The 14,129-nt window shown below is 54.4% G+C and overlaps 1 protein-coding gene across 1 annotated transcript in view; it reads left to right on the top strand.

The window, feature by feature from the left end:
• Positions 1-14,129, top strand: part of TMCC2 (transmembrane and coiled-coil domain family 2) — a 38,218-nt gene that overhangs the window by 12,302 nt on the left and 11,787 nt on the right. The window contains exon 3 of the mRNA XM_010854258.1: positions 12-185. Within this exon, the coding sequence (XP_010852560.1) occupies positions 12-185 (174 nt within the window). The remainder of the gene's footprint in view (positions 1-11; positions 186-14,129) is intronic.

Raw genomic sequence — 14,129 nt, forward strand, 5'->3', positions numbered from 1 at the left:
GCTCCCTGGAGCCGCAGCGCGGCAGCCCCCACCTGCTGCGCAAGGCCCCCCAGGACAGCGGCCTGGCCGCCATCCTGCACCAGCACCAGGGCCGCCCCCGCTCCTCCTCCACCACCGACACGGCCCTGCTGCTCCCTGACGGCGGCTCCCTCCTGGCGGAGGAGGCCGAGGGTCTCGGTGACAAGGTGAGGCTGGCCTTCCGGGCAGGGGCCGCCGTGTGGGGGACCTCAGGCCTCGAGGACCTGAGCTGGGGCCTGGCCTGGTGGGTGCGGCACACCGCCTCTGGGGACCTGTCTGTTTCATGGAAGGAGCCAGAGAGAGGACCAAGCCAGAAGCAAGGAGCGAGCCCCCCAAAGCCGATTTTTGTTTGCTTAGGAATTTAGTTTTGCAAAATTATCTTTTGATCGGGCTGATAGTAATTTTGGTGTGTTTTCCTTGAGCGTGCTCCCAAGAAACAATACATGCGGCAGTTTGGACTAGCATCAACCATGGTTGTGCCACTTTATGCCTGAGTCAACTCAATTTTTTTGCACTTTAATTTTTCTCAATTAAAAATAGAAATAAAAAAAAGAAAAGAAAAGAAAAATAGAAATAATAGTAGTAGAATTGCTTTAGGATTAAATAGGTTCGTATATGTCACATTTTTGGAATAGAGTCTGGTGTGGTATAGTTTTTATTATTGCCAGCCCAAGATGACAGAGGAAGAATCCATGAAGGGCTATTTGGAAGGGAGAAAATCTAGTTGGATATTTCTGAATTTCTATGTTCACATTTTCATTCATGTGCTAAGTATTTCATGCATACTTATTATGCGCTATAAGAATGAATGAGCTCGAGGGAATAAGTGGGGGTAGGGCTGTCCTCACTGAATAGAAGGGAGACAGACGGGTGAGCAGGCAGAATGGGGTGATGAGGGTGTGACAGAGGATGTGAGAACTTGTCGGGGAGGACCTTCTGGAGGAAGCCACTGAGCTGAATCTTGAAGAAGGAGTACAATTTAGCCAGAGGACTGGGGGCAAGCGTGGGGGCCGGAAGGGTATAGTGTACAGAGAAACAGGCCGCTGCTGGGGACTGCCTCGGATTCACTGCAGTTGGCGTGTCCACCGCTTTTGGGGACCGACAGGTAGGCAGAGGTTAGATCACACCAGGTCTTGCCATGTGGAGCCTGGGGGAGTGTGACATTGTCAGAGGGTGTTAGGCAGGAAACTGGCCAGAGGAGGCCCCACTGGGTCTCAGTGTAGACAGTAGGTTAGGAAGAGGGGCAGGAATGGAGTCAAAGAAACCATTATCAGAGCTGTTGCTGGAGCCTAGGCCGCATCCATGAGGATGGGAGGGCAGAGACAAACTCAGAGGGCCTCTGGCAGTTCTCATCAATGGCACTAGGCAAGAAGGTGGACGTGGAAGATGGAACTGAGCTGGGTGTGGATGAGACTTTGAAGCAAGTGTTAAGGACAATGGAGGCCGAGAGCTGACGTATAAGGGACAGCAGCAGGTCTGTAGGAGTGAACCTGGGGAGGGATGATGTCGAAGCATGACAGAGGAGTTTTCAGAGGGAGTAAGTTTTCAACAAAGTGAAATGCGGTGAGAGTGAAAGGTCAGATCTGGATTTGAACATGTACGTAGATGGTATCAAGCAGTGAGGGTCACTGATAACTGTGGCAAGAAACTGGTTTTAGTAGACTGTGGAGATGGTAGAAGTGGAGGGGCAGCTCTTCTCGGGGGAGAAAGGACAGAATTGGTTGAGGCAGTCTGGTTTGTGTTAGTTTTTAAAAGACGGGCAGGGAGGGCTACAGATCACTTTAGTGGGTCAGGAAAAAGGCTTTTGACTTCTTTGCTCAGTGAAATGGGAAGCCGTTAGGTTTTGGACAGATGAGGGACACCCTTTAAGGAGACGGATCTGGGTGCTGTGTGGAGGCCAGGCTGTGAGCAGGGAGCCTAGGAAGCTGTTGGAAGCCCCCAGAGGTGAGATGCCAGGGATTGCTGCAGGGTGAGAGTCGGGGGAGGGCTGGATTCTGGACTCCCCTCAGAGATCAAACAACAACAGTTCCTGAAGGATGCGGGGCAGGGCAGAAAGGGAGCAGGCAGAGAGGGCTCACAAGTTTTGGCCTGGTTGCTGAGAAGAAGAAATTGCCATTAGCTGAGTTGGATCAGCACAGCTAGGGGGACTGTGGGGGCAGAAATCAGAGCTAGTCTTTGGACACATTCCGTTTGAGATGATTGTTAAACATCCATGTGGACATGCCAAATAAGCAGTCAGATGTTGGAGTCTGTAGTCTTGGGAAGAGACCCAGGCTGGAGACAGACGTTTAGGGGTTGTCAGCATATAGAGTATTTAAAACGATGGCCCTGAACCATCTGCAAGCTTAGTTTCAACTGCAGAGACGTCTGTGCCAAGAATGAGATCTGGATGTGTCGGCTGCAAGGAAAACGTGGCTTTGTGGAAGGAAGGGAGACCCAGAGGGAACTAGCAGCAGGAACCAAGTTGTTCAGCCCTTCATGAGCAAGTTTTTTTTGTTTGTTTTGGGTTATTTTTGGCCATGCAGCACAGCTTACAGTATCTTAGTTCCCCCACCGGGGCTTGAACCTGGGCTCTGGCAGTGAAAGTGCCGTGCCCTAACCACTGGACTTCTACAGAATTCCCAGTGAGCAAGTATTTTATTTGCAGCAGCCACCAGGCCCGCCTCTTGCTGCTGCTGAGTCAGTGGATACCTTTAGAACAATCCTAAAACAGGGTCTCTGGTCCTGGAGCCGTTTCACGAGGAGAGAGAACGTGGGCATTGTAGTCCTGAAGCTGTCTGAGCAGATGGAGTGGGTACACAGCGGGCACTTTTGGAGGCTGGCAAAGTTTGTTGCTGTTTGCTGAGTGGGAATGCAGGGAGCTAGGGGGACGGGAGGGCATCAACTGGGTAGTTTTTCCACGAGGTTCATGTTTGGTCTTCACACTGCCCCCAAGATATCCAGGAGGCAGACAGGGTTCTGTTCTTTGTTGCTGGTGGAAGACATGACTGCAGACTCTTGGGTGAGCTCACTGGGGGGTGGTTCCCTAGGTGCAGGGTGGAAATGGGGAAAATGGTTATTCCTGTGACTGTTTTATATCCTTATTTAGAAGGTTCGTCTTTCCAAAGCTTCGCCACCTGTGTTCTTCAGTCGCTCAGCCCTGTCCAGCTCTTTGTGACCCCATGGACTACAGCACACCAGGCTTCCCCGTCCTTCACCATCCCCTGGAGCTTGGTCAAACTCATGCTCACTGAGTCGGTGATGCCATCCAACCATCTCATCCTCTGTCGTCCCCTTCCCCTCCCGCCCTCAATCTTTCCCAGCATCAGGGTCTTTCCTAATGAGTCGACTCTTGGCGTCAAGTGCCCAAGTATTGGAGTTTCAGCTTCAACATCGGAACTTCCAATGAATATTCAGGACTGATTTCCTTTAAGATAGACTGGTTGGATCTCCTTGAAGTCCAAGGGACTCTCAAGAATCTTCTTTTGAACAGCACAGTTCAAAAGCATCAATTCTTCGGCACTCAGCCTTCTTTAGGGTCCAACTCTCACATCCATACATGACTACTGGAAAAACCATAGCTTTGACTATACAGACCTTTGTTAGCAGTGTAATGTCTCTGCTTTTTAATATGCTGTCTAGATTGGTCATAGCTTTTCTTCCAAGGAGCAAGCGTCTTTTAATTTCAAGGCTGCAGTCACCATCTGCAGTGATTTTGGAGCCCAAGAAAATGAAGTCTGTCACCGTTTCCATTGTTTCCCCATCTATTTCTCATGAAGTGATGGGACTGGATGCCATGATCTTAGTTTTTTGAATGCTGAGTTTTAAGCCAGCTTTTTCACTCTCCTCTTTCACTTTCATCAAGAGGTTCTTTAGTTCCTCTTCGCTTTCTGTCATAAGGGTGATGTCATCTGCATATCTGAAGTTGTTGATATTTCTCCCAGCAATCTTGATTCCAGCTTGTGGTTCATCCAGCCTGGTATTTCTCGTGATATACTCTGCATATAAGTTCAATAAGCAAGGTGACAATATACAGCCTTGATGTACTCCCTTTCTCAATTTGGAACTAGTCTGTTGTTCCATGTCTGGTTCCAACTGTTGCTTCTTGACTTGAAGACAGGTTTTGCAGGAGACAGGTAAGGTGGTCTGGTATTCCCATCTCTATAAGAATTTTTCACAGTTTGTTGTGATCCACACAGTCAGAGGTTTTAGCGTAGTCAATGAAACAGAAGTAGATTCTACCAGAAGTAGAATTCTGGAATTCTCTTGCTTTTTCTATGATCCAGCGGATGTTGGCAATTTGATCTCTGGTTCCTCTGCCTTTTCTAAAACCAGCTTGAATAGCTGGGAGTTCTTGGTTCACTTACTGTTGAAGCCAGGCTTGGAGAATTTTGAGCATTACTTTACTAGCATGCAAAATGAGTGCAGTTGTGCAGTAGTTTGTCTTTGGAATTGCCTTTCTTTGGGATTGAAATGAAAACTAACCTTTTCCAGTCCTGTGGCCACTGCTGAGTTTTTCAAATTTTCTGGTCTATTGAGTGCAGCACTTTCACAGCATCATCTTTTAGGATTTGAAATAGCTCAACTGGAATTCCATCACCTCCACTAGCTTTGTTTGTAGTGATGCTTCCTCAGGCCCACTTGACTTCACATTCCAGGATGTCTGGCTCTAGGTGAGTGATCACACCATTGTGGGTATCTGGGTCACGAAGATCTTTTTTTATAGCTCTTCTGTGTATTCTCGCCACCACTTCCTAATATCTTCTGCTTCTGTTAGATCTGTACCATTTCTGTCCTTTATTGTGCCCATCTTTGCATGAAGTGTTCCCTTGGTATCTCTAATTTTCTTGGAGAGATCTCTAGTCTTTCCCATTCCATTGCCTGATTAATCCTGATGACATCTTTGTGAAGTTGCCAGAGCAGTACTGTTATCTCCATTTTATAAATGAGCAGACCGAGGTCTAGAGGAATCAGGAGGCTGCTTGCCTAAGGGCACCTGCCTAGTCTGTGGCAGAGAGGCGACTAGATCCTGTGTTTCTAGCTCGTCCACTAGGCCAAACAGATCTGAAGTCTCTAATACTGCCAGGGACCTTTTATGCAACACCTGTGGTGAGCGGGTTGCCTCCTCCCAAGGACAGTGACTTTATCTCTTGGTTGCTGTTTCCCCTTCTGTGTACATCCCTTCTGACCCGGTACTGTCCCCTAGGAATGGGTGTGGCCCTGGGGGATGCTGAGAAGCGAGGATGCCTTCACGTCCTGTGGAAAGGGGTCTTCCAGGCGTCAGCGAACCCTGCGTGGTCAGCCAACTCCCTCAAACCCAGAGGCCCTTGGCTGGTGTGCGAAGCTGGTGGTAGTCCCGCCCTGGTCTCTGGGCGTGAATAGAAGGGATTCTTCTCTCTCTAGTAAACACAGCCCCACATGCTCTCTGCAAGCTCCCTGGTGATTACTAGCATCTATTTTTAATTCATAAGCCTCCCCCACTACCCACACCCCTTGCCATTGTTTAGAAACCAGCAGCTGCCTTTCAGCCCAGAGCTGGCCCTGCCAGGGGTTGAATTGCCCATACACCCTGGAGGCAGCTTCAGTTCCTCAGCTGTCCTGAGAGGCTCAGCCCAGCCCCTCCCTAGGAAAGTGGGGCACCTGGAGCCTCATGGAAGGCAGGGTGCAGCAGAGGCACAGAGAGGGGTTTGTAGTCCCAGGAGGCAGCTCAGCCCTGGTGTGGTTTGCCTCCAGATCCACTTCGAGATTGTGCCTTAAATGATTCCCCTTTCAAAACAGAAACAGATTATCACCTCAGCCTCGCCATTCTGCTTTCTACTATTGGTGTGACACTGAGCAAGATCACCACTCTTATAATCTAGAAAGCAGATACGTGAAGTTATCGCCATTGGTGCACTGGGCCACCGGCAGATGAGCAGGCAGTGACATTGGGTTCCCGTTTGCGTGTGGGCTTAACCTCTGGAAACCCGGGCCCTGGGGGTTTCAGCAGGAGCCGCTGGTGGTGTGTGCAGTGGCAGTAGTTAGGCCGCTTGGTTCCTCGGCAGGGAAGTCTCAGCCCTCTTACCAGTCTCTCTTTTGCTGAGCAGCAGTTCTCAGAAAATGTAGTGCGCTGTCAGGAAAGCCCAGCAGCTCTTCTGTCTTGCCTTGATAACCTGCTCCTAGACTTCCAGAGAGTGGATTCGTCGTCGAAGGGGTCAGAGATTGTTTTCCCTTTCTCCCAAGTTGGGCTGGGTCATTGCTTCCCTCTTGGCCCTGTTCAGAAGCTCTCCGTAGCTGTTGCTTCAGGGAAGGCTTGAGCTGGGTGCTGCGGTGGGAGGGTCTCTGGAGAGGGAGAGCCTGGCATGCTCATAGCTCACAGCCGGCTCTGCCAGCCTGGCCCTGACCTTGCCCTGGTCATCCTGCCCTGTCTGTGCAGAGAGGCTGGTCCCCCTAAGGACGAGGCATGGCACAGGTTGGGGGGTGGGTGTCTGAAGCTCACAGAGGGTGTCCAGAGCCTTAGGAGACTGGCACAGGTTGCCCATTGGCCTGAGAACTTTAGCAACAGGCCAGTCTGTGGCCCCTGGCTTTGAGGGCAGGTGGGGTGGGAGAGAGGCCCAGCGCTGCGGGGAGGACGTGCAGATGATGTCGTCATGGACCTTCGCCGTGACCTCACCGAGGTGTTATCTCCAGGTCCCAGACGGGAAGGCTGGGGGGTCCGCCCATCGTGTAAACCAGAGCTCTGGACAGCCTGTTTGGTACACTCCGGCCAGATTTATCCAACAACAAAATTTCCGCTCTGCCATGGTAAATAAGGGGCATAAACAAGCAACCCTGTTTACTGGCAGGAATGCCAAGTGAGAGGCCGCCCTCAGGCCTAGGCTGCTGCCAAGTAGACAGATTTTGGCAGGCGTCGAGGGGCCTGGTTTATTTATGGCTGGGAGCCGGTTCGGAGGTGGGTGGGGCCCGCTCTGCTGAGAGAGGTTTCCGAATATGCCCCTCAAGCGCGGGGAGGCTGGCCTGTTCGTTGGCAAGGTCTGCTGACATGTGTGAGCGGCCAGGTTCCCTGAGAGGCTGAGGGCCCCATCTGCCTGCCCGTCCACACCAGAGTGTCCACCTTCAGAGCCGTGTCAGAGTCCCTGTGTGCACACGGGGTCTGCCAGCCCGAGCTCGCCACCAGTGCCTGGGAGGACGGCTGCCCTCTCTGTCACCTCCTCTTCCGTCCTTGCTTCCTCTGTGTGTGGGGAGGCTCCTCAGATGGGGGGCACCCAGCCCAACCTGGCGGCCTCTGGCTGCCGGCCACTCGTCAGACCCAGGCCGGTGCCTCCATGCTGCTGCTAAGTCACTTCAGTCGTGTCCAACTCTGTGCGACCCCATAGACGGCAGCCCACCAGGCCCCCCAGTCCCTGGGATTCTCCAGGCAAGAACACTGGAGTGGGTTGCCATTTCCTTCTCCAATGCATGAAAGTGAAAAGTGAAAGTGAAGTCGTTCAGTTGCTTCCGACTCTTAGCGACCCCATGGACTGCAGCCTACCAGGCTCCTCCATCCATGGGATTTTCCAGGCAAGAGTGCTGGAGTGGGGTGTCATTGCCTTCTCCAGTCTCAGTGATTAAAAGCCCCTATCTCCCAGTGTGTTTGTGGTATCTGGTGAGTTGAGACATTCTTCCTTTAGTCTGATTTGAGGGCCTCATGTTCAGGTGAAATCCCTGTGCCCTTTAGGGGTCCTCTGCAGTCAGGAGAGGGGTCAGGAAAACAGAGGACTCTGCCCCGTACTCCCCGCTCTGACAGCAGAGGTTGTAAGCAGCAGCCTCTTTAGAGCAGGATTTGGGGCTCAGTTGGCCCAGGAGGCTGCCGGCCTCTGGAACTAGCCTTTAGTCATCTTTTCTGCACTGACATCCACGACTCTTTCCAGATAGAAAGTACCCAGCGCTCCCCAGGTTAGCTCTGGCTTCTGGAAATACAGCATCCCCCCTGGGTATGGAGGTGAAGCTAGATAACATCCAGCTTACCTGGCAATGCCTAGATGGCACTCCAAGCCCTGCCCCAGGGGGGTGAGGTGCTTCCAGCTCAGACACAGGCCAGAGGCCCCATCAGGCCCAACCTTCCCCCTCAGGAGCCTCAGCCCCTTGCACCCGGCCCAGTGCCCAGGGGGCGGTGTGCCCAGGGCTTGGGTGTCAGCCCCCAACGCCTGCGCTGATGACAGCAGCAAGAGGAGGCTGTGACTTCGGCTCCCGCTGATGGGGAGCCGGCACTGGTGGTGTGGGCCGGGTCACGGGAGCTGGCCCGGGTCTCCCCCGCCACCGGGCACATTCCTCTGTGAATCCAGCCCATCCCTGGGATGCGAAACCTGACCCTGGTCCCCTCTGGTGCCAGATGAGGCAATGGAAATACAGTATTGTTTACCTGATCCCTGCTCCTCCTCTTCTTGCTCTTCAAAGGCACAGTTTAGGCTTTCTACCTGTGCTGCAGGGCAGAGGACCCTGAAACGGGAGCAGGGGGGCTGCACACACCGCACTGCATTCCTTACAGGCTCCGAGGAACCCAGGGCTCCCCCAAGCTGCAGCGGGGGCTGGGGGCAGGGAGCGAAGTTCCGGGGAACAGGAGCCTTCTCTGACCTCCTTCCCTCTCCAGTGACAGGCCCCAGGGTGTGACAGGCGGCGGGCCCGACTGTTCTCTGCCTCCCTACCCCTCCACTGCTGCAGCCCCTATACCCGTGTCCTCCATAGTTTGAGCCTGCTGCGCCTGCGTCTTTCGTCTCTTTGGCCTTCCTTCAGGCCAAAGATTTGGGAAGTGTGCTCGCTGCGTCCTTTTCAGCCTCTTCAGGTGCCCCACCACTGGGACCCCGAGCTGGGCCAATATCCATAATTAGTGAATAATTCAGCGTGCTCCGCAGAAGCTAAACCAGATCCTAGGTGATACTGTAACCAGAAGGCCTCCTTTGGGTGGCCAGAAAGGCGAACCCTGCCCTGGAAAGGAAAGTGCTCTGTAATGTTAACTTCATTATATAAGGTTTCTTCGGTGCCTGAGAAGGCGGCTTCAGATGCAGATATAATCTGGGCACTGTGCCTGTCTGCTGGCTTTGTGGGCACCCCCACTCCATGCCAGCCCTGGCCTTTGACGCGTCCCTTTGAGCCCTCCTGGCACTGGCACTGCGTTGGGGAACACGCTGCAGTTTGCAGACTGCTTTGCTTCCACATACATTTCTCCCTGAATTCCCGTCAGTTTGTGGTAAACTCTGATCCCCTGAGTCAACAGGATGCCCCGAGAGTTCTGTGTTTCAGCCCTCTGCTTCTAGAAAGGGGTCATTCTAAATTTTTCTTGGCAAGTAGGATGGGGTGGAGGGTGCTCTGCTTCCTCAAAACTCCCGCAAAAGGAGAGGCTGCTTCCTCTCTGGGTCACTTTCTTCCAGGCCTGTCCCCTGTATCACCTCCCCCAGGGAAGTCGAGCGGCTATAGGAGGCATAGAATCATCCCTTTTTCCTACCTTCCTGGCACCAATTCTGATTTTCCTAAAAGTGACCTTAGGTGTGTGGTCGTCTCCACTGCCCAGCATCTGGCTTGTGACCGTGCCTGAGCAGGACTCTGTAACAAGAGTGTCCGTGGCATTAGACAGGCCGGGAGCCTGAGGGCAGAAGAGATGGTCCCCCCTCCCTGGAAGCAGCTGCGAGGCGGCGTGGACTGCGTGCCCAGCAGCAGTCCACCCTGGCCTTCCGGGCCTGCTTTCCCAGCTCGTGTGGCTGAGCCTCTCCACGTGCTCCTGGGAAGTGCACCCACGTTGGTTGTTCCAGTTCACCCTGAAAAAGATGCCCGTTTCTCCTGTGTGTTCCCTGGAGGAAGCAGGGCGCCTGGGTGGCTTGAGTTTCTAAGAAAGTGCACTGACTGGCTGGCTGTAAGAGAGTTAGGGGAGGGACCGCTGAGGACTGACCACTTCCTGCCCCTCGTTTCTGAGAGGTGACCCTGGAGCAGCGGCTCGCCTGTTATGGAGGAATCCTAACTGGGAGATATTCCACAGCACATTTGAAGCCTGAAGTTTTTTTTTAAGGCCTCACCTGGTATTTGAAATGACTAAATTTAGCTGCTCTTCAGCATTTGTCTTTGCTCCCAAAGCCTATGACTTCTCAGGTTTCCCACCCTTCAGAATGTGTGTGTGGTGTGTGTTTTTTTCCCCCAAGAGAAAGAAAACTAAGTAGGAAGATTTGAAATAAGGTTTAAAATGTGTGTGTTGGGTGGCGGGGGTGGGGAACCTGAAGAATAATAGTAAGGGCTGCTGCTGCTGCTGCTAAGTCGCTTCAGTCGTGTCCGACTCTGTGCGACCCCGTAGACGGCAGCCCACCAGGCTCCCCCGTCCCTGGGATTCTCCAGGCAAGAACACTGGAGTGGGTTGCCATTTCCTTCTCCAATGCATGAAAGTGAAAAGTGAAAGTGAAGTCGCTCAGTCGTGTCTGACTCTTAGCAACCCCATGGACTGCAGCCTACCAGGCTCCTCTGTCCATGGGATTTTCCAGGCAAGAGTGCTGGAGTGGGGTGCTATTGCCTTCTCCAAATAGTAAGGGCAAAGGAAGAAAAAATGGAAGGAAAAAGGGGGCACAGCGTGAAAATGAGAGGAAGAGGAAGCTAAAGGGGACCCAGGGAAAGAGAGGGCTGAGGCCTGCGGGGCGTGCAGAGGAAGGCCGGCCCCTTCCAGGACGATGGGAGCCCATCAGTGGCCTCAGGACTGGGGCTAATGCGGGCAAGCGGAGAGAGCCAGGCACGCCTACAAAGGGCCAGCGACTGCCCTGCCCCGCTCAGATGGGGCCCGTCTCTGCCAGGCCAGAGAGGAGGTGGCAGGGTGTCCAGGAGTTGGTGGCAGGTACCCGGGGCACCTCCTCTCTGTGCAAGGACCGATGCTTGGGGCTCCTGTCTTCACAGGGCCTGTTGCTTTAGTGCAACTCTTCCATGTCCGCCTGCCCCTCTCTCAGCTTTGCTCCACGTGTAACTACTTTCTGGCTTCGTCTGTCCCAAGTGCACGCTTCCACGCACCTCCTAGAGTGACTGTGGCGGGGGGGGTGTACATACTCGTGTGAAGGGGCCTCAGGACTCCTGTATTTCAGTAAAACGTAAGATGCGTCAGGTATTTTTACTCATGTTCCCCTTTGATCCCCAGTGTAGCCCTGGGAGGTAACAGTCGTATGTACAGTTTTGCAGCTAAGAAAACAGATTCAGCTGCAGAGGCTTCAGGGCTCAGCTCACCCACCCTCTCCTCTGGCTCCTGACACCACTGGTCTCGTCCCTGAGGCTTCTTTCTCCAAGCCCCTGCTTTATGGGTGCTGCCACCTCTTCTTGCTGTTGTGAAGAGGTGCGAACAGGGCCTGTGGAGGGCACAGCAGGAGTGAGTTGGCGGGGTGCAGATTTACATCGGGCCTTCGGACCTGACCCTCGACCTTGCCACTGAAAGACAGGTCTGCCCCCCAGGGAGCCAGATGTCTTCCTGCAACACATTCCCTCCTGCTGGGACTTTCCAAGCCCCACTTCCACTTGCTCTCCCAGTGCAGTTGTGGACACTGCGTCTCACCTGTACCGACCTGACCCAGGTCCCATAGCTGGTATGGGACCCCACCGTGTCGCGGTGCCCTGGGCTTCTGCTCCTCACCCCTAGAACAGGAAGCTCTGCATCCTTGACACATAAGGACAAGAACCGACACTTGAGGAAAAGGGACCTTGCCCGGCTGGCTTGCCTGGCAGACGCCCCCGGCTCCTGTTTGTCTCTTCTCTTGCCCTGAGCTCCGCCCTCCTTTCTCTCACTCTCCAGTTATTGTGCTGGTGGGTGAGGTGTCCCTGCAGGCAAGCTGAGCCTCCCATCAGGGGGATGTCAGACGCCTACTCAGGATCTTCCTGGTGGTGCAGTGAGGCCTGGAAGGGACTTCTTCCTGGTGTTTCTGAGCCTTTCTGACACCAGCAGCCGGGAGTGAGATTGCACAGTGTCGTGAGAGCCCCATTGCTCAGCTGACTCAGCCCCCTCCTCGCCTCTGGGCTCCTGCCTTCTTTTTCCCTCCCACTGTTACGCTTGTAAGGAAAGGCTACAAAGACTAGCTTGGCAGAGCCTAGAAAGGAGGCGGGCAGAGGAGGGACGTCTTGACTGAGAAGTCCAGGCTGCCTCCGGGGCTACCTCGGACAGACTGCAGTAGATGGCGTGCCTTCCATCTCTGCTCAGTGGGGTAGGTTAGGTGGTCCTTATACACACGTCTTATGCTAGGCACAGTGAAGGGCCAGATATAGTTAAGATCTGACCCCTGCTTGTCTCAGAGCATTACGACTCATTTATGCAAGAGGAGCAGCGCACAGTGCCCAAAGAAAGAAAGAGGGTTGTGTCCGACTCTGCGACCCCATGGACTGTAACCCGCCAGGCCCCTCTCTCCATGGGATTCTCCAGGCAACAGTACTGGAGTGGGCTGCCATTTCCTTCTCCAGAGGATCTTCCTGATCCAGGGATTGAACCTGGGTGTCCCACACTGCAGGCTTTACTGTCTGAGCCACCAGAGAAGCATGAAGTGAAAATCGAGTGCCGTAGGCGGGAGGTCATTTACAGATGAGGGGAGCTGCTGAAGGTGTTCCTGACCCCGTGTGTCCCTGACGCACATGCTTGGAAAAAAAAGTAAAGTGTTAGTTGCTCAGTTGTGTCCAACTGTTTGCAACCCCATGGACTGTAGCCCACCAGGCTTCTCTGTCTATGGGATCCTCCGGGCAAGAACACTGGAGTGGGTTGCCATGCCCTCCTCGAGGGGACCTTCCAGACCCAGGGATCGAACCTGGGTCTCCCACTTAAGCTGGCCCCCAAACTGGGACCTGTGTGCTGTGCCCTCGCTGGGCTCCTGTCCTCGCAGACCCCAGGTCATCGCCACCACAAATGTTTGTAAGGTTTCCCCCAGCCCGGGGTGTGGGGACTCATGCTCTTGGTGTTTTGGCTGAGGGCCCTGGCATTGGGGCCTGGAGATAGCACTGGGCCCTTATCTGGGTGCACCTTCTTGAACCGGGGACCGCCCCGTCAGCATGATCCATGCCGATCCTTCATATTTAAGCCCCAAGTCTTTCGTCAGCCCCCAGTGGGCACAGAATCTGCGTCATCTCTGACTGGTGATCCTGCTGTTGGAGGCTGTCCTTGGACCCAGCAGACCCTGCACCCCGCCGGCCACCCCGTGCCCTCCTCACGGCGTGCGCGCCCCACCTGTGGATCTCTGGCCCCCTCTGCTGGCCGCTTGCTGGATTTCCTGCTGGGACTGGCAAGATGAAGTCCAAGGAAGAGGAGAAGGCTGTGAGTTTGCCATCCATCTTTTTATCTTGGGTACTTTTGCTGGGGGGTGGGGTGAGGAATGGGAAGTGGAATCCAGTGGTGTCCAGCGCAGAAAGTAGATTTCTAGAACCTCAGAGAAGAGAAAGTCAGACAGCCACTTGATTAGGAAGGATGTCTGGGGAGTGAGGGTGCCTTCAGCTGTGGGCAGGGCCACAGGGAGAGGTGCAGAGGACCTCAGGCTGACCCGGCCATGTTGGGATCTGTCAGGGAGTCCCTTCCAGGCTCCAGCCTTTATGGCTTCGAAGAGCTTGCCTCCATCCCGGAAGCCTGGCTAGGAGGTGCACTTCTGTTCTGAGGCTGATGAAGGGAATCAGTGGTGCCGTGCCTGTTTGTCAGGGCTTTCTGAGGGCGAGAAGCGTCTGCACCCATGAGAGGGTCTCTCTCCCATGAGAGGTGGGAGAGGCTGAGCATGCGTCTGGGCGGGTGAAAGATGCAGGAACCGCGTCACCACGTGCTCGTGTAACCTGCCTCCAGGCAGGAGTTGCTGTGGGTCACACCTAGATGTCCTCCTGCACGTTGGACTCAGAGTGGCAACAGCTGGCCTCGGGACGGGCGGTGTGGAGGGGGCCCCTCATCAGAGCTCAGTGCCCCGGCTCTGCTCTGTGATCTCCCTTCCTCCTCCCAGATGGGAAGGAGCAGCCATGAGCCCCAGGGCGGGGGGGATGTCCCTGAGCAATCCGCCCCTAATCCCCAGGCCTGGCCTCAGACTGGAGATGGCGGGTGCAGAGCCCGGGAGCTCCGGGACACCTGCTCGCAGAGCCCGGCTTCCCTTGGCCAGCCCAGTGCTGCCCCGGGACTGTGACCCTGGGGGCCTGGCACTGCCTGCACT

The sequence above is a fragment of the Bison bison genome, unplaced genomic scaffold (assembly GCF_000754665.1).
Source record: "Bison bison bison isolate TAMUID 2011002044 unplaced genomic scaffold, Bison_UMD1.0 scf7180017864338, whole genome shotgun sequence".
Taxonomy (NCBI): Eukaryota; Metazoa; Chordata; class Mammalia; order Artiodactyla; family Bovidae; genus Bison; species Bison bison.